This window comes from Lampris incognitus, chromosome 4 (assembly GCF_029633865.1).
Source record: "Lampris incognitus isolate fLamInc1 chromosome 4, fLamInc1.hap2, whole genome shotgun sequence".
Taxonomy (NCBI): Eukaryota; Metazoa; Chordata; class Actinopteri; order Lampriformes; family Lampridae; genus Lampris; species Lampris incognitus.
The window spans coordinates 14558236-14585537 of record NC_079214.1 but is presented as its reverse complement, the minus strand read 5'-3'; the positions used below and the strand labels follow the sequence as shown (position 1 = coordinate 14585537).

The 27302-nt window shown below is 41.3% G+C and overlaps 1 protein-coding gene across 2 annotated transcripts; it reads right to left on the bottom strand.

Moving 5' to 3' along the window:
• Positions 1 to 69: 69 nt before the first annotated feature.
• tdrd3 (tudor domain containing 3) lies at positions 70 to 25314 on the bottom strand. Of its 2 annotated transcripts, XM_056278572.1 has the most exons (14): positions 25117 to 25314; positions 23775 to 23859; positions 21062 to 21127; positions 18332 to 18492; positions 14712 to 14853; positions 14479 to 14550; positions 13448 to 13597; positions 12644 to 12796; positions 11219 to 11396; positions 8526 to 8651; positions 4580 to 5565; positions 3794 to 3919; positions 2809 to 2944; positions 70 to 303 (listed from the first exon to the last, which is right to left on the bottom strand). In XM_056278572.1, the coding sequence occupies exons 1-13, from the start codon at positions 25152 to 25154 to the stop codon at positions 2828 to 2830; spliced, it is 2400 nt and encodes a 799-aa protein (XP_056134547.1). In that variant the 5' UTR covers positions 25155 to 25314; the 3' UTR covers positions 70 to 303; positions 2809 to 2827. The 2 variants fall into 2 exon arrangements, with proteins under 2 accessions (XP_056134547.1, XP_056134548.1); XM_056278573.1 differs by lacking the exon at positions 2809 to 2944.
• Positions 25315 to 27302: the final 1988 nt, after the last annotated feature.

Genomic DNA, 27302 nt, shown 5'->3' with positions numbered 1-27302 from the left:
GAAAAAACAAAAAAACAAAATCGAGTCATTTTGAAAGTTTTTCCCATTTGAAATGAACTATAATTCAACGACATTACAACCACATAGATTCATATGAGAATTACGGTTTATTAACATTATATTGCAGCCGTTTTACAAATCTTCACACCATTTACAGTAGTGCCCATAAGAAAATTGATGGGTTTGTGTGTCAGTTTTTGCATCTCGTCTGAGCCCTTTCTGTTAAGATTCTGTTGGCCTCGCCGATATGGACACTTCACACTCAGGAAGATCTCTGGATTGTTGGAGAATGACTTATAAGCTCTGTCGTTGAGGGGCAGGGGTGGGGAAGAGGAGGGAAGACAGAGAAAAAGAAGAAATTAGATAACAGTTTGCACAATTGACTCTGATTGCGTCTTAATTGTATTTCAACTAATGTGATTGTTGATGTCTTGGCTAAATCAGATTCTGACAGGACATTTTTTGTCATGTGGAGTGACTGAACTTTCTAAGTACTTATCAATACTGTGGACCTTTTTTTGCAGCTTATCAGTATTGTGTGATGGGTGAAAAATTAAATCTATACCATTTTCGTAAAGATGGATGTATCGAAAACCTAAGGACTTTCCTAGTTCACTTGTGCAGAACCCCTTGCAATGAAAACTGTCACTATATGATTTCTTAGACGTTAGTGTGCAGTATTTTGGAAAGTACTTGGTGTATGCCCAATTGTGTAAACGTCATGACTTGTGAAGACTTGAGCAGGCCTAGGATAAATTTGAAGTTTCGATTTACAGTGTTAGCCTCTGTTCTTTACAAATCTGCCAAAAGTACAAAGCTCAAAGTAACAATCCTGAAGTTGGGTTTTTTTTTTTGAGGTAATTGGTAACTGCATTTTTATTTGAACACACCAAATCCCAGAGAGCCATTCAAAATAAAATAAGCATTGCCAACGCTGTTACGTCATCACCCCCCCACCACCCCATGGCCAAAAAGAGCAAAAAGCACAGATGAAGCTGAGGCCTGTTCCACCACATTTGCTTGTAAGCCACTGCCTTTTTTTAACCAACTTTGCTTCTTCTTCAAACGTCATGCCGTCTTTTTTCTTACACATTTGGCTAATCTTCCTTATTTGACAATGTAACTACCTTGACGATGAAACTCCCCCTTGAGGGTAACCAGTGGAATGAGCAATCACAAAACAATAGTGATCTGGATGTCTGCGGATCAGCCGCTGACTTAAAACATGCCAAGGATAGAGAGCTTCTAAAAGGGGCATTTATTTGCAGGTAAATCTTCAGAAGGGGAACTTTAATTATTAAATATAAAACTCCCCTTGTTTCATTCAATACCTCATCATGTAAGAACTTTTTTTTTTTTTCCTGAGGTAAAGATTATTTGTTGGGCTTCCCATCACAGAGGAACATTTTCCTGGTAGTAGTTAAGGTTAAATGTGCTGTTGCACGGAGACAAGTTGTGGTTGTGCCCAAGCCGAGCATTTAGATATGAATATTTAAGTCTCCTTGATAGGAGGAATGAGCTACATGAGCTGCTCTGAAGGTCTGTCCCAGTTTCAACACCTTTTGAAGACACCCCACGAGAAAGAATGAAAGTCACTGCCAGAATACCAAAGATAAAGTCATGAAAGAGTTGTGTTAGGCGCTAAATACACACAGGAGTGTTTTTTTCTTATCCGCCGCATTGTTAGCCTGCGCAGCTAAAACATTTTTACATTAGATGAAACTTTAATGATCCCTCAGGAGAAACCTGCCTCTGGTTGCAGCATCAGATATGGTCTGATCGAGAAAAACAGATCTTCTGCTCTGATGCCATACACAGAACTCAGCCTGTTGCTACAAAAGACATGGTCTTCTTTAAACCACAAACACACTGTCACTTATTAAAGTGACTACCAAATTCAACAACAGGAGTGACTATCGATGTGTGCAGTACACACAAGGGCAGAGTGTAAAAAAAGGACTACACTGTGCATGTTCGGGTTACAGAAGTCACTCCGCACTCTCGCGATGGCTGCCAGAATTAAACATAATGATGATTAGGTTAACCTCAACCATATAAAATGGTGGTTGACATCACTTGATAACGCTGCTAACTGCAGGCTTCAGTTTACCCAACTGCCACTTAGAGCCTGTCAAAGGTTATTTCAACTTACGAATTTGATGCTTGTGTCGTAGGGATGCACCGATATCACCTTTTCACTGCCAATACCGATTTCGAGTATAAATCCCTCCCCCCTTTCTCCCCAATTATATCCGGCCAATTACCCCACTCTTCCGAGCCATCCCGGTCACTGCTTCAACCCCCTCTGCCGATCCGGGGAGCGCTGCAGACTACCACATGCTTCCTCCGATACATGTGGAGTCGCCGGCCGCTTCTTTTCACCTGACAGGAGTTTCACCAGGGGTACGTAGCGCATGGAAGGATCACGCTATTCCCCCCAGTCCCCCCCCCCCAACAGGTGCCCCGACCGACCAGAGGAGGCGCTAGTGCAGCGACCAGGACGCATACCCACATCTAGCTTCCCACCCGCAGACACGGCCAATTGTGTCTGTAGGGGACGCCCGACCAAGCTGGAGGTAACACGGGGATTCGAACCGGAGATCCCCGTGTTGGTAGGCAACGGAATAGACCACCACGCCACCCGGACGCCGAGTATGAATCTTTGAGTATCAGCCAATACCCGGTACCGGTCCAATCCATTACGTTTATTGAACAATACTTCCTACTGATGTTGACGTATAATAAAAAATTAGATATTTTGATAAGATGAATAGGTAAACAAGAATTAATTAAATCTGTTTTTGTTACCAGTGTTAGCAGTAACAGATCAATCGCGCGCCCTGGGTGGCTGGTAATACTGTTGTGTGGGTCGGGTGCGTCTAGGTTGCCCATCTCCCCCACGGCGGAACTCTAGTGAGCTGTCATAGTAACCATCATCTTCCTCCTGCCAGTGCAAAGATAACATCGATTGCAATGTTTCTGAGAATCAGTATGTCTACGACAGGCCTTTGTGTCCTCACAAAAGACAGTCACTGAAACATTTCTATCCTCTCAACAATACATGAGCTGAATGAAGATGAAGACCTGTACCCTTCATATTTTGTGTGTCAACATGAGAAATACTAAGGCTAAAAAAATATAGTTTGGTGAATGATGCAAAAATAGAATATTTCCATAAAATAAGGATACCATTTAGATTTACTAGCCAAGCTGTAAATATTCTTACCACACTATTTAAGATGGAAAAGACTTGATATTGTATTAAGTACTAGTGCTAAGATTGTTAAATAACCTCGATGATGAGTTCAACCCAAAACATATCAGCATTGTAGTCAAGCGTCTAAGAGTTTTTGTTTGAATTTCAGGCTCAGTTACAGCAATGCAGCCATCTGCTTAAGCAGGAAGCTCCCGTTTCTTTTGTCAGCTGACGGTAAATACGATGGGAATATTCTATTGCTATTGCCACTTAATCTTATTGGTGTACTCCCCTCTGCCATTGCTTGTGAGCGATTTCATTTCAATGTAATGATGATGACAGTATTATTTGTCAGTTAATCGAAGTACGTTTAACAGCATAGCCAATTGGAGACGGTCTTTCTTTTATCAAAACGACAGATGTCTCAAAACTCTCTTCTGCCAAGTGAAAACAAATCTGTGGTTGTACCTAGCTTTCCAAACTACTAAAAACAACTTGGGTGTATTGCAAAACATGTAAAATCTTACCAATGATTTCCAGTCTTTTGTGTTTGGCACAAAAGGAGCTTAATACAGTACATGCGTTCCCTGCCCTTACCCAAATGTCAGCAGCAATAGGTTTGATGTTGTGCAGCAGAACCTCTTCACAGTTGCCATAGTCACTGAACACCACCACTGCCGTGGAGCCTGACGGATGCACAGCATCGATTCTGGCGCGGTAGAACTTTGCATACATGTGCAAAAATCACACACAAAGAGAAAGAAAGAGCCAAACAGTAAAACAACTTCGATATTTTCTTTACAGAGACTGTCCCATAACTCCCCACTGGCCCCTCGACTTAGCCAATAAAAGGCTCAGTTTATAAAATGTGGTTAACAAAGCCTAAATTTTTGCAAACAAGTTCGTTACAAAGCCAGGGGGAGACATGAGGACACTGCCAGCAGGAGATATCCAGGAACTGGTCATTGACCAATAAATGGAAAACCAACACTGTGAATCACAGTAATTGGCAAGTTTCACAGGGGAAATCAGGCCCCTGTTGTGGTTTTTATCAGCTGGCACTTCAACAAAAAACAGCAAGTTTATCAAAACCCCAACAAGCATAAATGTCAGTATCCCATGGTGTGTATCCCTACAGTTTTAATTCACTGCCAGAACAAAAATTTCAGCTTTCATTCCTTGATGGTGTCACATGAGTCTGGATTTTCTCATTTTCTTGATTGAGTGGGTAGTTTTGTTTGTGTTCACAAATTTTAATTTAACCTGCCAAAATTGGAGTTTGCTCTTGCTTATTTGAGGGAAACCCATTTCAACAATTCAGATATCAGTAATAATAGCTGTTATCAAACCATGTGAGGGCAACACGACCCCGTTCTACTTTACCTTGCTGTCCTCCCAGTAGAGTGCCAGGCACTGATCTCCAGGTTTCCATGAATGCTCCATTACATGACCTCTCTCCGACCCTTTAGGACCTTGACCTTTGCCTTGTCCTGATCTTTTCTTGGGCCCTGCGTTCTGAGATGTGTTTTTCTTGGGCAGCTCCTCTCTGTGACCAGATGGGTTTGTTTGCTTAATTGGCCCAGTTCGTTTAGGCTCAGAGTCCCCATTCTGAAGGTGGGATTGATCCCCCTTTGTAGATCGAGAGTCCCGAGACAACCCCGCTTCTTGGGCTGTCGCTGAGTTCTCGCCCCATGAGTTACAGTTCAGCAGCCAGCTGTCCCTTTGACGGTCAAAGTGGTCTGAGTTAGGCCGATCATTTTTCCCCCTTCTCCTGTTGTTGTTGGGTTCTTCACTTCTGTTATCAGCCCGTCTAGATCCTTTTATATTTAGCGCATGGCTTCCAGACTCACTTGATTTAGACAATAGGATGTTATCTTTTGGCCCTCTCCTATGAGACAGCTCAGAAGCTGAGCTCTCTCGTGCAGCTTGATGAAAACCCCCAGCCAGATTCCCACCGCCGCCATCTCCATTTCTGAACCTCTGGTGAAAAGTTCCAGAAGATTCCATATGCTGCACCTGATCTTTAGACCGTGTAAATGTGGATGAGAGTGAAGAAGAGTTCTGTTCATCTCGTGTCTCCCTCCTGTCATTCTGCCACCTGTCTGGTCCGATACGGGACGCTCTCTCCTGCCCCTTCCATGGCTGGGCCGGGCCGGAGGATTGGGGGGCTGTGGAAGTCAAGAGGGGCTCCAGGCCAGGTTTGGGAAAGTCAGTGTCCTTGTGGAAGCGGGGTGGTCTGTCGTTCCTTTGTTGCCTGCCGTCATTATGCGAGGTGTGCCTGGTCTGTGATGCATCTTTGGAATAATGATCAGAGTTGACGAAACTCATTCTGCCCTCCTGATGTCTCTGAGGCGGCTGGTTTTTTGTTTCTGGAAAATTCAAATAGAACGTTCGGGAGTGTAATCAAAAATGCAACAGTGTGTGCAACAAATGATCACGGAAGATAAAAATTTAGCAAACCCTATTAACTTGAATGATCAAAGAGGAATCGGTGTCAAAATACCAAGAAGTTAATTATCTTTTCATTAAGGGACAAATGTAACAAAACAAATTACATTCTCTTGGCTATATCCACACGACTCTGTTGCAAACTAAAAGCCAGTGCTCCAACTGGCCTTCAGCAGCCCAGCACTGATGTCAGGGATTTAGAGACATGACTGTACTTAAAATGTCTTAAATCCTTCAGCAAGGGATAGCCATCTGTTTGGCTGTCATGATGATTCTGAGCATGTCATCATCTTCCAGAAGAAGAAAAAAAGGAACTCTGAACTACAATATTGACCACGATGAGGATTAGCCCCTTGACATTATGCATATTTCTTGTGATCCTCATCATCCCTTCATCACTATGCATGAGTAGAGAGGGTGCACTTCTCAGTAGTTACTTTTTTGTCAGCGATTTGCCCAGTAAAATTAAAGGGGATAAAATCCTATTTGCACTTTGAACTCTAAAATCTCCATTGATTAATCGCCTAAAACTTGGTTTCAGTTTGACAGAGAGCCTGCACTGGCACAGCACTAAACAAACACTTTCCGACCATCAAAATAGCTTGACGAGGGCACAGACAAAGGAGAGAGAAGGAGCCAGAAGTCCAGGGTGAGATTCAGGGTGCTGCCGGTTTTAAAGTACAAAGCCCCAGTGATGAGGCGAGCATGGCAGCATTAAAGAACTGTGATGCAGAGACCACTTTAGTATTTTAAATACAAAGCCATGTGCTTTGGAAATGAGAAGATGTCGTTTTTGTCAAGAGGGGTCATGGTGACACTGGGAATGAAACAAACTAATATATGAAACTAACCCCACGAACGCCAACCCTTTTTATTATTGTACCACCACATAAGGACACAAAAGACAGTTGTCTTTTGTGAAACAACAAAAGGTTTGAGCGAGGCAAAATGTAACCTGCATTGCGTGTCACTCTTAAAAAAGACAAGGCACTGCCAGTACAATTTTTTTTTTTTTTTTTTTTAAGGATAGTAATCAGATGGGCGGCACGGTGCCGCAGTGGTTAGTGTGGTCGTCTCACAGCAAGAAGGTCCTGGGTTCGAGCCCGGGGGTAGTCCAACCTTGGGGGGTTGTCCCAAGTCGTCCTCTGTGTGGCATTTGCATGTTCTCCCCGTGTCTGTGTGGGTTTCCTCCAGGTGCCCCGGTTTCCTCCCACAGTCCAAAGACATGTAGGTCAGGTGAACCGGCCATACTAAATTGCCCCTAGGTATGAATGTGTGTGTGTGTCTGTGAATGAATGAGTGAGTATGCCCTGTGTGATGGCCTGGCGGTCTGTCCAGGGCGTCTCCCCACCTGCCGTCCAATGACTGCTGGGATAGGCTCCAGCATCCCCGCGACCCTGAAAGCAGGATAAGCGGTTCGGATAATGGATGGATGGATGATGGATAGTAAGCAGATCAAGCATCTTTATTATTCTTATCTTGGGGTGGTGCGACGGTAATTTGTCTGCCATATAATCATATATGATGTTTGCTTACTTTTAATCTTTGATCATGTATGACCTATACCATGTTTAACTTTAGTCTATATTGCTTAGATAGATGCTTACAGTTCATATGTAACATAACAAAGGTAGTGTTATAACGTGTCTTCTCCATGTGAACAAATAAAGGCCCATTGTTAACTGCTGGCGGATAGCAGACGAATGTATGAGAAACTCAGTGTAGCAAAGTCTGTGCACTTTAATTGGAGAAATGGCCTTGGTGGGATGTGGGCTGGAATACATGAGATGAGGAGAACAGATATCTGCCCTATAAGAGACTGTACCGTACTGATCGGTGCACATTCAAGTATCTGTGCTTTGTGCATCTGTTCATGGACATATTGAAATGTGGCAATACTTTAAGAGACTGTCTCGCTCTTCATTTAATGTCAGAGTGGAATTAAATAATTGCCCCAACAGGTGGTAAGAAAGCAGAGCAGGGAACAGCGGTGAAAGCTCTGGCTGGACTCGATCAGAAAACACATTTGACCATGGCTCATTTATGTTGATCGTTGCTTTAATGATGGTGCCTGTGTTGGATGTTTTGTTGTTCCTGCCAGTTTATATTTATTTCTGTATTTATGTATCTGTTTCTTTTATTAAAGTGTAACTTCTACCCCAGCTCTGATCTTAACTCCACCCACTGCATAATTTTGAAAAATGCTAAAAAATGGGCAAGGGGATGAGAGGGGGGCGGGAAGTGTCATGGACGTGTGAGGCAGGAGTAACTGGGGAGATCCATGAGAAGGTCCTCGTGCGCGTCCAGTCGCTGCTACACACCTCCACGGTTCCCTCCATCGGCCACCACCCCAGGAAGATGCCCCGACCGCCATGACGCGGGTGCACCGCAGACAGTAAGGGGAGGTGGGTTGCCCACCTCTGACTAGAGGGCTGTAACACTGTTATTTTTTTTAAAAATTATTATTTCATGATGTAGATAAATCCCAACCAGTCGACTCTTTGTCAGCATTGGCCTTGCAAGTTTCAGGGCTGATTTAAAACAGTAGATGGCGTGCTGAACCATTTTCAACACATGAAATGCTGATTTTAAAAGTCAATATTAACACCAGCATTAATGTGTTTCATCACCGTACATTCATATCGTTTAGTTTATAGCTCAAAAAACACATTTAAGTGTTTAGTGCCTCTTTAATTTGTAAGGTGACCCTGTTCAGAAAGGTATCAATTAAACAAAATGTATTTTTTACTATCACATGTGGATGAGACTTGACTACTTAACTATCTCTGGACACTTATCATTTTTATAAAGAAAGGATGAGACTTGATTGTGACTTGAGATTAGTTCCCCAGCAGACAAAAGAGCAGACAACTTCACCCACCATCAATGGAAAAACCTCCCATCTTGGATTCCAGGAAGTCAAAGAGAGTGCTAGGTCCGGATGGCCTTCCTCCTGCTCCTTCCTCTTCTTCCTCAGTCCGGGACCTTCCTCTTCCCTTCCCTCTTGCTAAAATGAACCCCATGATCAAATTAGAAATATGCAAACTAGTATTCATAAATGAGATTTTTATTGTGTCAGCTTATGTATACATATATATATACATATATATATATACATATATATATACATATACATATATATATATATATACATATATATATATACATATGGGTAGATTGATTCTGGATGTTGGCATGTACACAACTGCTGCACTTCAGTAGTTGTCAACTACTCCCAAAAAGTAGTTGAGTAGTCGATTAAATGTGGGAGATTTTTTTTTTCACCCAATAACAATGATCAATTCTCGTCAAAAAGGTCTCAAAGACAACCAGTAAACAATTAACTAATGTAGGTGGGACCAACCCGGGGGGGGGGGGGTAGATGAAATAGCAGAGTCCTCGACTGGCTCAGAGACACTGTTTACAAATGAGCCGCAATCTGATTGGACTAAGCCCCCAGCAAGCTTGTCTATACTGTCAGACTGCAGTAACAACACGACTTCTTTCTCGCAGGCATTTCAGTTTAACCAGTGACCATGTTCTGGTGACTTTCCGCCGAGTGCGACCATGGCTGTCATGATTATGGCAGCTGTTGAAAAGCCTTACAGCCTTAGATTATCTTAAACTGAATGTTCAATACAGTATCTATTCTTTTGTCCAACGTTATGTAAATTAAACGGCGTCGCCAACAAGAGGCATTCACATTTCTTGAAGTTACTTTTAGTGTGGGGGAAACAGATTAGCAGAACAGCTAGTGTCTAATGAGGTAACTGACATTATGTTACAGGTTAAATGATTGAATATGGGTCACTTTCCGATTGAGGATAACAGTATAAATAAAATAAAGCTGCACTGCCAGCTGTGGTTTGTTTCCCACATCACAAGATACATTAGGAGAGGTGAATGAGTCTTGCTGAGCACAATTTAACTTGCGTAAATGGTTAGCATACCTATTAAACACGGATAAGTGTGTATTTAAAATTGATTAAAGTCTAATTAAAGGCTTTTAGGAGGACACTGTGTTCTTTTCTTGTTTTCAACAGCTGCCGTCACTAAAGTCACTAAAGTTAACACAGTCATTTGTTAAACCAAAACAGAGGGATGGCGAGAGTCTAAACACCATAAAGTCCGTTTATTAAACGTGGCACAACGTGTAAAATCCGCTGTGGTGACCCCTGAGAAACGGGGAACAAGCCGGAAGAAGATGAAGAACGTTGAAAATTATTGTTCAAACAAATCTATGTTCAACAACCAAAGTTATGTCCACCTACCCAAAGCGCCCCAGCTGACCATCTACTGTAAATGTACTGCCACTGCTTTACTGCACAGTGCCGAAACCACAGATGAACGATCAGTCTACAACTACACAGTGTTGACTGGTGGTTTTGATAGTCGACAGTATCTCCAGCTCAGATTGGCTGGCTGGGGCTCCGGTCCAATCAGATTGTGGCTCATTTTTAAACAACCTCTCAGGCCCACCGAGGACTCCGCTATTTCCTCTACCCCACAGGTTGGTCCCGCCTTCATTTGTTTACCTTTTACTGGTTGTATTTGAGATGTTTTGATTTTGATGAGAATTGAATTTTGTTACTGGGTGAAAAAAATATAACTCCGCGATTAATCAACTACTTTTTGGGAGTAGTTGATGACTACTACAATGCCGCAGTCAGGAATGCCCCAGTGTCAAGTGTGATACAGTATGCTTAAAGGTATGATCACAAAGTCTCAAAGTACTATTAAAGACCTGACTGTAAAAAAAATACTATATGACGCACCATGGAAATATTAAGATTAAAAAAAAAGCCTCTTTCTTTTGGAATGAGACAAGCCCCTATAAGCAATGTAAATCTACATGCACAGTGGGCAGTGACTGGCAATGAGGAAAATATGGAATTAATAATTATAAAGTTCAGTCTACGCCAGGATAAAACCCTTTAAACTGAGACCAGAGGGAAGGTGACAACATAAACGGTGAAAAAAAAAAGACCTTTTTTGACTGCTTGGATAATTATTACCAACTGTCCAAAGTATAAACGATAGAAAATGTTTTCATGATTCTCAACATTCATTTTAGTCAGTAAATTCAATATAGAATTGATTAATGTCCCATGAGCAAATTTGTAAATCTTGGGGGGGGGGACAAAAAAAAAACTTGACAGTATGTTCAAATAAAGACATAAGAGCCATGGGCAGCAAATGAGTTGTAAACCTCAGGCTATCCTACCACTAGTCGCTCCATTTCAGAAGGAGTACAGAATAACAAGACCTAGATGTCTTAGGTGACACGGTGTAACAACAGACTCCAATTTACCAGACGAGTTACTGACAAGAGATAACAGAGAAAATCCACAACATTTTCATAAAAAATTTGCCCCTCTTGATAACTGTTGATCACAGAACATCAATAGGCAATTTTCACTTCACCCTCCCCTAACAGAAGAGTTCCCACAGAGTTCACAGTTCCAGGTTATGGCTGTTTTGTTTCAACCCAACCCAAAGTCACTGGGCTAGGTTTGGGCTTACACTATCCAAGGTGAATGCAAGTAAAGGGTGTGTGCACACACGTGTGCATACCTCTTGGCGGGGGCCTGTTGTATTCAGCTGTGGCTGGGCAGGGCCTGCTGCCAGAGGCTCCAGTCAACAGGCTGTTGAGGGCCACTTCCAGGTTGTTGTTGTTATCCATCAGAGCCTGCCGGGCAGCCTCCCTGTTAAACCCCATCTCCATGATGTTCCTCAAAGCCCGCTCGTCCACCTGCACATGGCAATGGTAGGGGGGATGAGAGGAGGAAAGGGAGAGAAGAAGAGGTGGAGGAGGTGAAGAATGTATGGGGAGAAGAGGCATAACAGACGTGAGAATGAATGGCGATCAAATAGTAATTTGAGCAAAGGAGGAATGGTAAACTTCGCACAGCAAGGTGGAAAGGATGGATGGCAGAGCAGAAAAAAAAACGGGTTTGTGAAAGGGAATGAATCGAATACAGATGTAGCAATGGAGGGAAAGTAGTAGGAAAGGATGGATTAAGGAACAATATGTGAATACAAACAAAGGACAACAAGGGCAACTACAGAGCCATGATCTGAATGCAAAGTTCAGAGACCGATGGACCGCATCCCACAATCCATTTTCAGTCCAGTCGGGACATCTATTGTTCTCTAAATCCATCGTTCTTCATGACGTAGTGCAGATTAATCATAAATCTAATAGCAGCAGATTGACCACTTAATCTGGTAACCTTGGCTTTAAGGAGAGGGTGGGTAGGAAGAAGTAGGGGCTAGCTAATGACTTGAAGTGGCATATTAAACCTATGTGTGGCAAATTGATCACCCCCCTGACTTTTCCACCCTCAACCAAGTTAATAAATCTTAGTAGAAAATCATTTGGATTTAATCACGCTCCAGTTTACTCTTATGGACTCTTAGAGATGTGTGGGTCTGGGTTCCAAACCCAAAACCAATCACTTGAACACTTAGCAGGGTTGGATTGATCAAGACTTTGCTCAAAAGTGACTACTCGTTGGTTTTTGATTTAATTTAGATTTGATACACAGTGCTTGGATAGCCAACCATCACTCGGCACAGTCCAGAACTAGACACTCTCTCCTCCTTAATCGTCCATTTCTTTATTCAGCCAAAAGCTGGCTCAGTTCAGCCAACAAATTGGCAAGTCAAAAACAGAAAGGAAGGTAAACAAGGGGTCTGCCACTTGAGAGAAAGCTTAGCCAGGACTCTGAATCATTTAGCTTTCTACAACCTCATGGACAACCACATAGCCAGCACAGCAGCCACAAAATAAAACTCTATGAAACAGAAATGAACAGCATTTAAAATCAGTTTCTGCTGGGGTCAACTAGAAATTCAGGTTGATCAAGGACAGGGAGATTAACGGAGAGGCCTATGTTCATTTCCCGTTCAGATTTCCTTTTGAAGAAAACAAACTATTAACAATGATTGAGATTAGGATACTACTGTGACGCAGGTTCAGACTAGGTTCTTTCTCACCAGCTCTCTGTAGTTTCCCTCCTGTCTGCTCTCGGTCCTCTCAACCCTCTCCTCGCGTCTCCGCTGCTGGTAGGACTCTCGGCCACGGTGGGAGGAACCAGCACTGCTCAAGTTACGGCCGGCGTTTCCTCCACCACCGAATGTGCGAGAGGCCTTGATAAGGGAAAGTGCATTAGGTTCACAACGAATATGCTCACTTTGTGTATCTTCGCTTGGCCTACACCGATTGTGCAAATACTTTTTCCAAGGACCTTTCTCACCATTACACTAGCAAGTCTACACAGCCCCAACAGCAGCCTATATTGATAGTTGACTGTACATGACAACCAAAAATGATTTTGCCCTTACAAGTCAAGTTATTCTAACAAAATGAAATATTTCCCCATCGTGTTAACCTTTAACCATTCCAGAGAGACATATTATTAACTCTGGCATGTCACTTTGCTGAAATGCTTCAGGAAACAATATAGGCTGCTCAGCTCAAATTCAACAAAAATGAAGATCTTGTGATAACATTAATTTTGGACAGCAAGCGAAAAAGGTTCCTTTAGCCATAGCCTCATAAAACCAAGGCTGTAATTGACAATTTAATTGGATAAGTGTACCAAGTTGCCCAAATGACAATGAATTCTAGATTGTAGTTTTTTTTCTTCCCCCATTTAAATTAGCGTCTCTTGATTGCAGTGCCAACAGTTTTAAATTAAAATAAAATCTACTCAATTCCTATAACGTGATTACTGTAGGTACCGTGAACAGTATTTATGATCATCATGTCCATGACATGTAGCATAATGCATCACACACCTCTTTGGTCTTGGCCACCTCAGCAATGGCTGCTGTCCGCTGCTTTTCAAACTCATCATTCTCATCAGTAGTTTTGACAACGCCAGTGCTCTGCAGGGTCTTTCTCTGGTCCAATTCTCTGCTGTCTACTTCTTCCTTCCTCACACACTTCTACAAGGAGAAGAGACAGAGGGAGACTCACATCAAGTCCTAAAAACCATGTTCACAGTGCTCTGTGATGTGTGTGATAATGTCCCCCAAATCCCAGATACAGGGGTACAAGTAATTTTGGTAGAGACTCAGGTTTGCTGCTGGGCACATTCTGAGATCAGTTCTGGTAAGTTGCCCAACTGTCTCTCGTTTCTTATGATGTACTGTATGGATAATTGTGCTTTAATTGCTACAGTGATAGTTACCTTTTTGAGACAGCCTGAACAATAAGGCCAAATGAAGAACTTGCCATTGTATTTACATTTTTCTAGCTGCAGGGGCAGTTTTATAGCTGTGTGCGTGTGCACACACAGCAGTTATATGGATATAAAGGAAACGCTGTCCTCGATCATGTAAATTTAGCATATTTTTCTCCTTTCACACCTAATGATGTGTCTAGATACCATCAGTTAGAAAGTGCCTTGGATGCATTAGTGACTCGGCATACATTTTCTTGAGACGTTGCAGGTTAGAATGCTACTCGCCGCATTTGTCGCCTGTCAAAGCCCCCAACCCCCTCATCTTTCCTGACACTCTCTACTGCTTTCTATTTTTAATAAAGCTGAAACACCATAAATATGGTCTGAAAAAGAAACTGCTGCCCCTGAACCGTCTGGAGTCTGCGAGGTAGAATAAGAACTGAATATTTGCCAAGTTGTGTTTCTTCCATTTTAATTTTCAGCACAACAGAAAACATGCAACAATGTGCACTCAAATTTCATCTTGTGATTAATTTCTGATCCAAAAAAAAAGATTAGACAACCTACTGTGGCAGTCAGAAGCAAGTAGCCTGACTTTAATGTGATTTAGTTGTGAGCTTCTGTCAAAACTGTTCATCCCACCTGTCCAAATGGCACGAAGGGAGGAGGTCCACCTTCTGCGCCGATGTTGCTCCTGCTGTGTTTGGCCAGGCTCTGCAGGTTAAACGGCAAAAGCAGATGCGTGACAAAGGACTTCCATAAAAACACAGTGTCTGGTTGAGGCACTTGTCAGGTTGAACAGCCGAGCAGAAGCAGTTTTTAAATATTGACTTTACCAAAAATAGTCAAGCCAACACAAATAAACTCTGCCTCACCCGCTGAAGTTCCCATTTTTCCACCATGTGATCGACCTCTCCCCCAAGGACGGAGATTTTGGAGTCATCCAGATGCAGAAAACCATTTCTAACTAGGACAGTGCCAAGGAGCTTTACCTTTGTTCCAGGGGGGGTGTTTAAACTGCAAAAACAGGACATTTAAAAGTTAAGAACTTACGCAATAAACATAACCAAGAAAGAAAAGGTCAAGCATACAATTCAGGCATTTATGTATGACAGTTGTCATTATCCTTGATGCCGATGTCCAACCCCTACATCATAACTGCACATGCCGATCCTGCCTTAACAAATAAAGATATGCCAAAAGGCTAGCTTTTCCAAACCCCCGCCCACCGATCCCCTTACCCATACCATTTTCTAAATGACATGGAGCACTGCCAGCGGACGGGTGGTGAAGCTAGGAGGGACTATTAATAATCCCATCCGCTCACCCACCCTCATGGTAAATTAAAAGCCCTTCTATCTCATCAGACCTGATAAGGCCTCTGCCTCTCTCATTAGGAAAGCACAGGGACTTAGAGGGATTTCCAGCCACTGATGCCGGATGCCAAAGCTGCAATTAGGGATTTCACTCCAAACCAACGGGCTAGATAGGGTGCGCTTAGGCTAGTGGGCAAGTGAGGAACACGAGGCTCTCTCCTCTCTTGAAGAGAATCACATACACACAATCCCACAAACACGCCATTCACTTCCTGATCAATCCTGCTACTTAATGCTTAATTGTTCCCTCTTACCATCACACACACACACACACACACACACACACACACACACACACACACACACACACACAGCACCAATGTGCTCCATCCTGTCCGTAATCCATCTCGTCCTTTCTTTGCCACTTACTTGTGAACTCACGCAGACTCATCCAAACACTTCCACGACAAACACTAGCCACTGTTGTTGGTTTTTTGTGTGTGTGTGTGTGTGTGTGTGTGTGTGTGTGTGTGCGCGCGCACACGCAGCTCATAAAGGGGGGTTTGTTCTGTTCTCGCTCTCCTCTTCCCATCAGCAAGTCTGGGCCAGTTTTCTGGCCACTCCACCTGTACAGGCTGGCTAGTCACCATGGCAGCAGTCGCCACGGCCACCGTTGCTGGGTTGGAGATATAATTAAGACTGGGAATTGTTACCAGATCAGCCACCACCAAGTGGAAAGTGCAGATAAAGAGGGAAAGGATGCATGTGGTAGGTTGAGTGTTGACAAGGGGGGTGGAGAAGGAACAGGGGACAGTGCCGAGTGTGGTGCGTGTGTGTGTGTGGGGGGGGTGGGTAATTTGGAGGTGGGAGGGGGTGGAGAGAGACATTATTCAGTATATCGCTGCCTGAACGTAGACTGTGTGCGATAAAAGGAGGAGAACGGAAGACGAGTGAGTGAATTTAGGGCAGACAAGGAGGGAGGACAGCGGAGGCAAATGAATATTAAAATCTACGCCTTGGCTGTCTAGTGGGAGAAGAAACCAACAGGGGCCTCACAACTCAACGATCATTCTTAAGACAACGCAATATGCCGATACTCAATGTATCATGATTAAATCTCATAAGGGAAAATCTTTAATCGATTTCATTCACCCCTTGACAGCATAATAGCTCAAGGAATTTAATAAACACCCCCCATATTACAAACAGTGTGTTGAAAATTTCAAGTAAGAAATGTTTGTTAGACGGATTATAGAGTGAAGCACATCTCCAATAGACAAATATAGTGTATAGACAATAGAGTCATGAAGCAAAGACTCGAGTACGAGCTAATGAAGTGAACAGTGGCTATCAGGCCGGACACTGACGTAATCCGCACTTGACTAAACTTGTCCATCACAAAAGATGCTTATTCTATTTAACCAGATTCCTGAAAATAGCAAACACAGAAACAGGGAGAACTGGCTCAACAGTCAACGGTTCGCTGTTGCAGAAAAGCGATATCGAACTCTCGGCACACGAGATGTGCCGCAGACATAAAAACATTAAGCAATCTATGCAAATAAAAATTGTGTATCATAAAAACGCTGTATTATACTTGCATTGAATGATGTATTACTTCATCGTGAGGCTCTAGTTTAGAAATTGTCAAGCAGATTTCTGAGACAGGCAATCGACGTCTCTTTGCCCATCTCAGTGGAAGCTTTTACATCTTTCACAAGTGGTCTTGTTACTTTGACTGCTTGTTGAGCAGAAAATTGAAAGTCATTCATTATTGTGTAGCACGGTGTATTTTTCAGAGAGTCTCTTGTGAAGTTCCTTTTCCCCTAAATTCAAATAAAGGCTTATACGAGTCATAATGAGTATCGACTTTTAATCTGAAGGGACCGTCTTCATCACACATTTCACAGTTTTTGTGGAGACACCAGCAATACAGCGTAACAGGCTGTGGCTAACTAGCTGTACACAGATGGCCGCAAATAAAAGAAAAAAGAAAAGAAAATAAATTCTGCATATCTCTGTGCAATCCCTCGGGACAAAAGAAACCCATTTTCACTGACTGGCTGACCAATGCACACACGAACACAAACACACACCCCATTCCTCAAAAAAAGTAGAGTATTAACTGACAAGTGGTCATTAGAATAGAAATGGACACAAAAGTAAATCCGTCCAGATGGTCTGTGTATTATTACCTGCAGCCTGCTACCATCAGCTACTATAGTGGTCATGCCAAAACTAGAAAACTGCATTTTACATTATCTTTCAATTTGGGGGTGCCCTTTTAAAGTGTGGATGTATTGGAGACCACACACCCATTTTTTTTGTTTCTTTCTTTTTTTTTTTGGTATGCCCTAAACTATCTAAATACTGGAAAGATGTCCAGATGAAAATTCAAAAATATTATGGGATTTGATTTACCACTACACCCAGCATGCTATATTTTAGCTGTAGTTCCAGATGACCTTGTAAGGAACCAAAAATATCTTCTTGGGGTATGACTGCCAATTGCGAAAAAATTAATAATTTAACTACAAACCCTCCAAAAATACAAGATTGGAGGGTGAAAGTAAAATAATTAGATATTATGGAAAGCATAGCTGCAAAATTACGGCTAAAACAGATACATTTTATGTTAAAGGCTGTTGCAGCTAGAAAAGAGCTATATAAAATGTAACTTGATTGATTAATTGATTGATTGATTAAATGGGCCTCTGTCATATCCAAACTCCCAAGAATGTGTGAAAATATGTGATGTACATGAGTATGACCACCAGCTTCACCTCTTCAGAAATAGATACAGCTCCATATAATCTATGTTAACATGTCAACCTCTCCATCAATGGTGATGCCACACTTGACTGACAATGAAGAAACTGTTAAATGTGAACAGTTTCTATACCTTGTAATGCCTCTCTATACATGTAATTATATCATAGACTGAAGTATTGATGATGTAAAAGACTGCTTGAACAATAAATAAAGACTGTTCCAAAAAATAAGTATGTCTCTTTGTTTCAATTTCCCATCTGCAGATATTAGTTTACCACTATTCTTGAATGAAGCGAGCCCATTTTAAGCCTCATATCAATATACATTTGCATCATGGGTCACACTTTATCCCAGCATGCAAGGCAAACTTCACATTCCTACACCCAAGCAAACCATTATGTCCCTACCTGATCTTGGACAGGTGTTTAATTTCCAGTCCTACACAGTTGGTGTGCCCATCTGTCATCTGCATTCGCAGCATTCTGGGAGCTGCTTGGGATTCTTCATTGTCTTTGGGGGACGAGATGTTCCTCACCTTCTGTACCTGGAGAACACATGGACCCTCCAGCTGGTCCAATTCAAGAAACAACAAAGATATTAAGGTATTGAGTGACTCACATTTCTTACTGAGGACTTTTTTCTTTTAGGACCATGACCACGAGCGCCTCCCCTAGAATACTAAATAACCTGTTTTTGAAACGCAGTTGCTTCTGCAAAGTGCACAGTGCATGAAAAAAGGTATTTAACTGACAGCTTGGACGGGTTTCTCTCTGTTAAACACACACAAACTGGAGGTTACACATTTCCATTTCGGCAGGAATGAGCAATAACTTACTTTTAGCCCGAGGAGAACAAGGGCTTAAGCTTTCATTACATTTTTTTATCTAATTAATTGCAGAACTTCAGTACCAGAGGTGGAAGAATTATTTCTTGATCCGTCCTTTCTTGGTGTGTCAGGGCCATCTAGTGACATTCAGAAGAACTGCACTCTACATGCTCCTCAAGATTTGCAAAACGCTTCAGCTTTCAACAGATTATTTTCTTGCATAACTGAGTTTGGGGAGTCATTTAAGTAAGAAAAAGTGTTGGGAAGGGCAGGTCTATTGTAAGGGAAAGTCCAAAACAAAACGTTATGCCAATTAATTCTAACTTCAGGTAATTTTGTCACATAAATTTAAAAGAAGCAACATTTTATGTACTCCTAGTACTACTATGATTACTACTGCTACTACTACTACTACTGCTAATAATAAATGCAGAATTAAATTTTGTCAAATAATTTCTTTCGAGTTAGCTTATACATTATTTTTGTGTAGTTCTATGGAATTTCCTTTTCACTGAGACATGGCACATCGCTTTGCATTGTGAAATATTTGGAGAAAAAAAGTGCAAAAAAAGTGAACACAGTAAATACGTCTTTCAGCAGTCATGCACTGGTTTAAACTGAAAGGGATTGTGGAGTTTTAGTTCCTAAAAATTGTGATTTACAGTGGATATAAAAAGTTTACACACCCCTGTTAAAATGGCAGGTTTCTGTAATGTAAAAAAATTAAACCAAGATAATTCATGTCAGAACTTTTTTTTCACCCTTAATGTGAAATTGCAGCCAATAAAATTCAATGAAAAACATGGAAAAAAATAAACCTTTTTGGGGGGGGGGCATAAAATGACCTGGTTGCATAAGTATGCACACCCCTAAATTAATACTTTGTTGAAGCACCCTTTGGATTTATTACAGCACTCAGTCTTTTGGGGTAAAAGTCTACCAAAACACCATGCCCACAGTGAAACATGGTGGTGGCAGCATCATGCTTTGGGACTGCTTTTCTCCAGCCAGAACTGGTGCTTTATAGTCAAGATGGAGGGAATCAAGAATAGCTCCACATACCAGTCAATTTTGGGGCAAAACCTTCAGGCGTCTGCTAGAAAGATGAAGAGGAATTTCACCCTTCAGCGCCAACAACGACCCAAAGCATACATCAAAATCAACGCAGGAATGGCTTCACCAAAAGAAGATCAATGTTCTGGAAAGGCCCAGCCAGAGCCCAGACCTGAATCCAGCTGAAAATCTGTGGGGTGACCTGAAGAGGACTGTGCACAAGGAGACGCCTCGCAATCTGACGGATCTAGAACGTTTTTGCAAGCAAGAGTGGGGAAAATATTGCCAAGTTAAGATGTGCCAAACTGATAGACTCTTACCCAAAAAGACTGATTGCTGTATTAAAATCAAAAGGTGCTTCAACAAAGTATTAGTTTAGGGGTGTGCGCCCTTATGCAACCGGGTTATTGTGAGTTTTGTATATTTTTTTTTCCCCTAAAAAGTTTGTTTGTTTTTCACTTGAATTTTATAATTTCACATTAAAGGTGGAAAAAATTCTGACATGATTTATTTGGTTTCATTGTAATATTTTAACAGGGGTGTGTAGACTTTTTTATATCCTCGGTAGTTGTGGTTTGTAACATGCACATCATTCAACAGATTACCCTCACAAGGAAGCCTGAAAAATATATTGTTTTCACAGGAGACGTCTGGGATACCTACCTTAAATTCTGAAAACAACTAACGTTTTCTTAGAATTACTGAAATCTACAAGAGGATGTTACATTTCATATTTACATATATCGTGCATATTAGGGGTGCATGATATATCGAGCAGATTATCGCTTAGAAAGATCTCATAAGTATCAGGAGAGATGTCAAGATTAAGACAGATATGTTGCACCAATGTGATGACATTGATTGTGTGCCAACGAGGACGACAGGCATAAATGGAAAGACAGGTTGTGGTACGGCCTACAAAGACATGTCTGCAGTGTGGGCCATTTCTGTTCCAATGTGACGTCATGGTGTTTAATAATTCAGGTCAAGCACTAATAAAGCAGTGATTTTTAGACATCTGCAACCACACCAAGCATCACAGGTACAGTATAACAGTGGGTAAACTCCACTAGTAGAAACTAAAACAAATGCTGATGTTGCAATGAAACGAAAAAACATCACCATCTGTACCACTATGGGCCAAAATGACCACGGAAATTACTGGCTACTGGATATCAACAAAGCAATTCAACGTCGTGCACCCTTAATGCATACATATAGCATGGGAATAGCTGCAGAAAACGGCTTTACCACTCACCTTCTCAACCCTTCCGCTGTTGATCTCCGACGGTAGGACTTTTCTGCCAATAGGTCGAAGATCACTCTGATAGGATGATAACAACTGAATTACAAGAGGAAATACATGAAACAGCTATACATGATGAATGAAAAATGTGCTGACACTTTGACTTAAAGAGGTAGGAATTCTTCTTATACTGTTGAGCTGGAAACACGTTATTTTCCTAGGATGGTATAACGGATTGCCCTCATGATGAAGTCAAAAGAAATCAAGACCGCATCATAGAGCCGCTCTGAGGAAGAAAAACTATGCTTTTTTTCTTTCTTCCAGAAGAAAATGCACATTACTGTCAACCTCCTCCAAATTGCCGACTTCATACGGGGCATTAAAGAGCCTGAGACTCATGTGATGTAGGAGACACACACTAGCTCCTCAAATATGAGGCAAGAAGAAAAATGACACGCCAGTGCTAGCCAGCTAAACTCTCCCGGTAGACTTGTGAGAAGCTGGGACGAGATGTTCGACTACCACACTGTCACCTTCAGTCTAAGCCAAGTCACCATCACTGTCCTCTACATCTACACCCCGTTATATCTTTTATACATGGACACCACCATCACCGTCCTCTGTATCTACACCCTTTATATTCTTTACACATGGACACCACCATCACTCTCCTGTACATCTACACCCCTTCCTATCCTTTTTATCAATGTGAGCAGGCAGAGACAAGCTAAAAAATAAAAGTTTACTCATTCTTAAATTTAGATAAGTTCTTTGTTTTTTCCTATTTATATTAATACATATTTCACCCTACTTTACTATGCTAAAAGTACTATGTCACTACCACTTAAAGCCCTATGTCACAAAATTACAATAATCTGCTTCATGACATTTCGGTTTTTCTATTTGCTCCATCTTGGAGAAATGTGAATAAATTGACTTGAGGAAAACAGCTGCAACAGACAGTAATTCTGGGCCCAAGAAACGTTTGATGGAAAAATAATTTCAACCATTATGTAGGAGGAAGTGCCAATCAATATCAATTCCAGTTATGACCTCTTGGGCCTGTGGTTCTCTCTATTTTTATTCAATGGCCTCTAAACTAAAGCCGATCCAACTAATGGCCTATGACGAGAACAAACACAATGGTTTTGCTTTGATTTTTTCCCCTTCTTTTCAGGCTTTCAAGCCATCATATTTTTAGGTAATAATCAGGCCATTTCTCCAGATGCATTAGCCTATAGCAGGAAAATGTCCTATATTTCACAAGATAATTACATTTATTGTTAAGATTAATATATTTATTAGGCTTGGTTCATTTTGCATTGCATAATATCAAGTTCATTTGCATTCAGATAAAAATACTTAAGTTCTTTAATATTAGTGTAAATTAGCATTACCATTGTTGATGTTCCAAAGACAATGAAGTTACAATTTTACATTTGTATTATATTAAATCTAAACCATATGATAACTTTATTTGAATATTCCAGTTTGTACCATGTCACCTTGTTCCGAAAGCAGTACCAAAAAGTTAGCTGAATCCACAAATGAAAGAAAGAACAGAATGCATCCCTTGCCCTGGAAATTAAGTTAGTGATGATGGAAAACCTTAAAATGTAAACGTCTTATCCCAAAACAAATCGGTATTGAAAAATAATATAAAAGAAAAAAGACATTTGGGTGTCTTGATTAGCTAGAAAGTCTACGGAAGCTTTGGATTCTGCCACATCTGGCAGTCAGCTTTTTAGAATGTGTCCTCTTAACATGAAGAACTCAACTACATCTCTCAAAGGTTAAATATAAACTGACATCCATTCATATAGCACTAAGTGACAGAAAAATATAGATGAATGCAACATCTATGGCACCTGCACGAGGAGGCTGCTCTGAAATATTTCCTCATGGATGCAGTATGCAGATAGTTTGCTATGCCGAGTGGGCCTAGTCAACCCTACATTCCCTCACCCTCAGTGCTATGGAAAGTTTGCTTAACACCCAGTGCTAAACCAACTGAGTCTGGCTAGAAAAAAAAAGTGCAAGGCACTGTTAAAGCACTTTGAACATATTTTCAAAAAGTGTTATGGAAAGAGAAATTCCTCTATTTATTGCTGCTGTTATCAAGATGGAGACATCTCTTATTCTAATGAATGGGTAGGCAAAAGCCCAGCCTTTGGGGTTTAATCAATGAGTATATGGGCATTAGTTTAAAAATGGTTACAACTACATTTATTTCTGTGTCTGTACATATGTAGGAGGTCATAAAATGATGGGATGGGATTAACAACAATTACTGTAGCTGTATCACATGTTCTCTCCACAAGTTTACCATACCTAGTGACAAATCAAAACTTTCGAGCAGACGTGTACAGTCTGTGTCAGCGTAATACACAATATATGTTCATTGCTATATATGACATTCCATTCCATTGTGTTGGCAGCGCTGCTTGAAATAAACAAGATGGGATGTCTAAGTGGCTCAACCAGTTGGAGTATACCATTAACATCTCAGTTTAGGCCTCACTGAAACTTCCTGGGTTTAAATCTGGTTTAGGACCCATGCTGCATGCAATCATCTCTCTCTTCACCGTGTCCTTTCTGTCACTGTTCTACTTAAGAAATGCAATACCAAATAAATCATTCAAATAAGGGCTTATTTGGACACGACAGCTCTGCAAACCAGTTCACATGATAATGAGCATTTAAAAGATAATGAGAGATAACTTACATTGAGCGCAATACGGATAATGTCTGCATGTGATATTTTCTCAACAGCACCTTTCAGTTCCGTAATCCCCTCATCACTGAGGTACCTGTATGACGGCCGAGAGAGACGATATGTAGGGAGGGAGAGGGGTCAAATAAAACACTAGCAACACTTGCAAATGCCATTGTCAAAATTCATAATCTTAGACTACATAAAGTGGGTTAATCCAAAATTAAGCATCTACCTATAACACTTGAAATAGAATATAGTCCAGTTTTGAAGTTTGACATACAAATTTTCACTGCAAAGAAAAGCAGTAAATCCAGAAAAAAACTTTAAAGCTGGCATGGGAAATCAATCAAACTGAAATACATTTAAGACTAAATAAGAAAAAAAAAACACCTTCTACCTTCAAAACTGGCAGGACATTTTGAAAAACTTTTAAAAACATTTTTATGTGGCCACAGCAACAATGTGAGTAACAGAGACCCCTCAATGGCTTGAATTCCAAACATGAACGAGTCCAGTTAACTTACTTCTGAAAAACAGAAATGGCCATTAGATGGCTTATTCTATATTTGGCACTTTGTGGTAATCTGTTCATTGCTTTTTGGAGATTTACCACAACGCATACATGAGTATGTTCTCTCCCATATCAACACATGTGTAACTTTCCACAAAGTAATTTCTACATGTGTTACTGCCATTTCAAGAATAGCATTCCAAGCAGGCATTTCAGCAGGTGACAGGTGTCATTAAAAGATTGTAAAATTAGGTCCACTTTAAATTCTAAGTAATGCTAATACTTTAACTGTTTTTTTAACTAGCTCTGCTATAAACACATTATTCCAAAGAGGTTAAATTGCTTGATACGGGGATAGGGTATAGAATGCAGAATTCAACATAAAGATATATATACATAGGTTAGTTGATGGGCATCATTAGTGATAATTATGTTAGCGCAGGAGATAGTTTGACAAAGTTGAACCGATAAGCAAGCTGCTCTGTGTCACTATCTTGCTTCCAACGGAGGATTCTCGACAAACGCCACAAATTAACAACAAAGCAAATGGGAGGGTAGCTGCTCATAATCCGGCGTAGATGACTCGTTAGCTAACTGCTAATTGACAGGCTACCTCGTTAGCTTAGTTGTTTTGATTCTGGAAAAACTGCGCGATCAGGCCACAACTACGTAGGATTCCTAAGATCGTTTATTGCCCATCTGTTGTGAGCTCTTAAACGCACTCTTATCGACCGATAATACCGTTAACACGGTGTCCCCATTGGTGATGTTAACGGCTAACGACTTGACACCTCACGCTATGCAGCTAACATGGGCAATGTAAGCTAGGATGCTACTTACCAGCCTTCTCTGGCAAGAGACTCTGCCAGATCGGTCATTTTCTCCCAAAATGTGTACGCGAAAAATGATGGCACCGATCTAATGGACGTCTGCACGCTTAAACAATTACTACCTAATATAGTAAACCATATTATCGACGTGACATTTTACATAGCACGCTAGCGACAATGATCACTGACCACGAAGGACCTCACTCAATACGTCACCCCCATACGTCACCGGTCCACAACCGAAACGCAGGCGGTTTAAAAAAAAAAAGAAAACAGAAAAAAAGAAAAAAGGATTACTTCTTCTAGTGAGTTGTCCGACTAGAGGGAGTCAGTACATTACCGCCCCCACTGGTTAGGCATAACACTGCCGCTAAACGTCACAGTCTCCATTTATCCTTAGCATAGGGACAGAAGCCCAGGGAAATAAATATATGACTGTTTGCCATTTTGAATTGGATATTAAATTCTTTCTGATAGTAACTTGATGAAATAAAGCCCTCACCCAACTTCTCCACATCCTCAACCATTACTTGCTGCCAACAGTGGGTTTTAGACTTTGTCACCTACCAACTTCATCATCCCACACGTTTTACACTCACAATATCTAGCCCCAAACCTCCAGCTTTCAATGTGTAAACCTTAGCCCTGTCTTCTTAATACTGTCCTTCTCACATTTTGTATATTTTTCCTGTTAACCTTGAGCTTGATTTAAGTACTCTCTCTCCCTATTCCCTGCTACCCACCCTGGGCGGCACGGTGGCCCAGTGGTTAACACTGTTGCCTCACAGCAAGAATGTCCTATACAATTGGATGGACTAAATGCAGAGAACACATTTCATTGTAACCTACAATAACAAAATAAAGTGGCTTTCTTTCTTTCTTTCTTTCTTCTTCTTCTATAAGAAAGTAACCAACTACCCCATCCCGTTTAAGGAAAGGTCATCGCCATTCTGAAAGTAAGAGGACCATCATAGGTTTGACCTATTTTCAGTGGTCTTAAACTATGTCATAAACTGTCCTATTCTGTTCCTATATGGACTGGAATGTAAGGGTAGCTCACCCTGCTTTTCAGATGTAGAAATTAGTAAAGAAATGTCCCAGCAAAGTGCAATGTATTCCTAAATCTACTAATCATTTAATCTCTCGGGATTGATATTTTAGTCTGACTGCATTCGTACGGTATTAGAATCATAGTAAATCCTAAACTCTGTTCTGGCAGCTGCTTGGCCTGCTGGTACTTGAGTTGGGTTGTACTCAATTCCAAGTCCTGTTCTTCCACTGTCACCATCTTTCAACTCACCTGTGTAAATCTGCAGATAGATTGCCTGTCTCTGCCTCAGAGCCAGCCATCCTTGCTAGTTCTCTTGTATCCTGATCCTCGGTGGAAACACAATACTCGCATCATCTGGACCCTTGATTCACTATATTTTCTTGAGAGATGACAAAACTCAGCTAATTTTCAAATGACAGAGAAGTATGATCTCCATTTAATCCTATGGTTAAGAGTTGATTTAATTTTTCACTGCCTCAGTAGATCCCTGTGATGGCCTGGCGGCCTGTCCAGGGTGTCTCCCCGCCTGTTGCCCAATGACTGCTGAGATAGGCTCCAGCCAGTGTCCCTGCGACCCTGAGAGCAGGATAAGCGGTTTGGATAATGGATGGATGCCTCAGTAGGACATTTCCCATCCTAAAGAAAAAAGCTGGTCTAGTTAGGATATACTCTTAATAATAATCATAAAAATAATCATGATGAATATTATGATAATTATTACCCAATTAACAGCATCATTTAAAAAGGCCCAATCAGTCTTGGACAAGTGCCACCAATTGGCAGATTCTGAACAAATGTTGTAGGTTAGCATCTGGAGTATACATGCACGTGTACCATATTTCATAATGATCAGTCATACAGGATTGTCTGTGTTGGCAGCTGAAATTTGATTGGCTGATGACAACCATGCTGTTTCCAAGGCCAAATTGTCATTTCAGTTGTATGCTTGGTAGTGTACCGAATGTGAAAACTATTGGGCAAACGGTTCAGGAGTTATCAACATTTTTTACAACAGCGCCACCTATTGGACAAAGCTAAGGAAATTTGGAGGGTTTGTTTGTTAGCCCCGGCATGGTGGCGCAGTGGTTAGCGCGGTCGCCTCACAGCAAGAAGGTCCTGGGTTCGAGCCCCGGGGTAATCAAACC

Coding starts and splice junctions, on each gene's coding strand:
- tdrd3 (XM_056278572.1), bottom strand. CDS start 25,154: ATGACCGATCTGGCAGAGTCTCTTGCCAGAGAAGGCTG. Junction 18,493..21,061: donor ACAGCGGAAGGGTTGAGAAG/GTGAGTGGTAAA, acceptor GAATTGGACCAG/CTGGAGGGTCCATGTGTTCT. Junction 14,854..18,331: donor AAACACCTGTCCAAGATCAG/GTAGGGACATAA, acceptor CTGTTTTTGCAG/TTTAAACACCCCCCCTGGAA.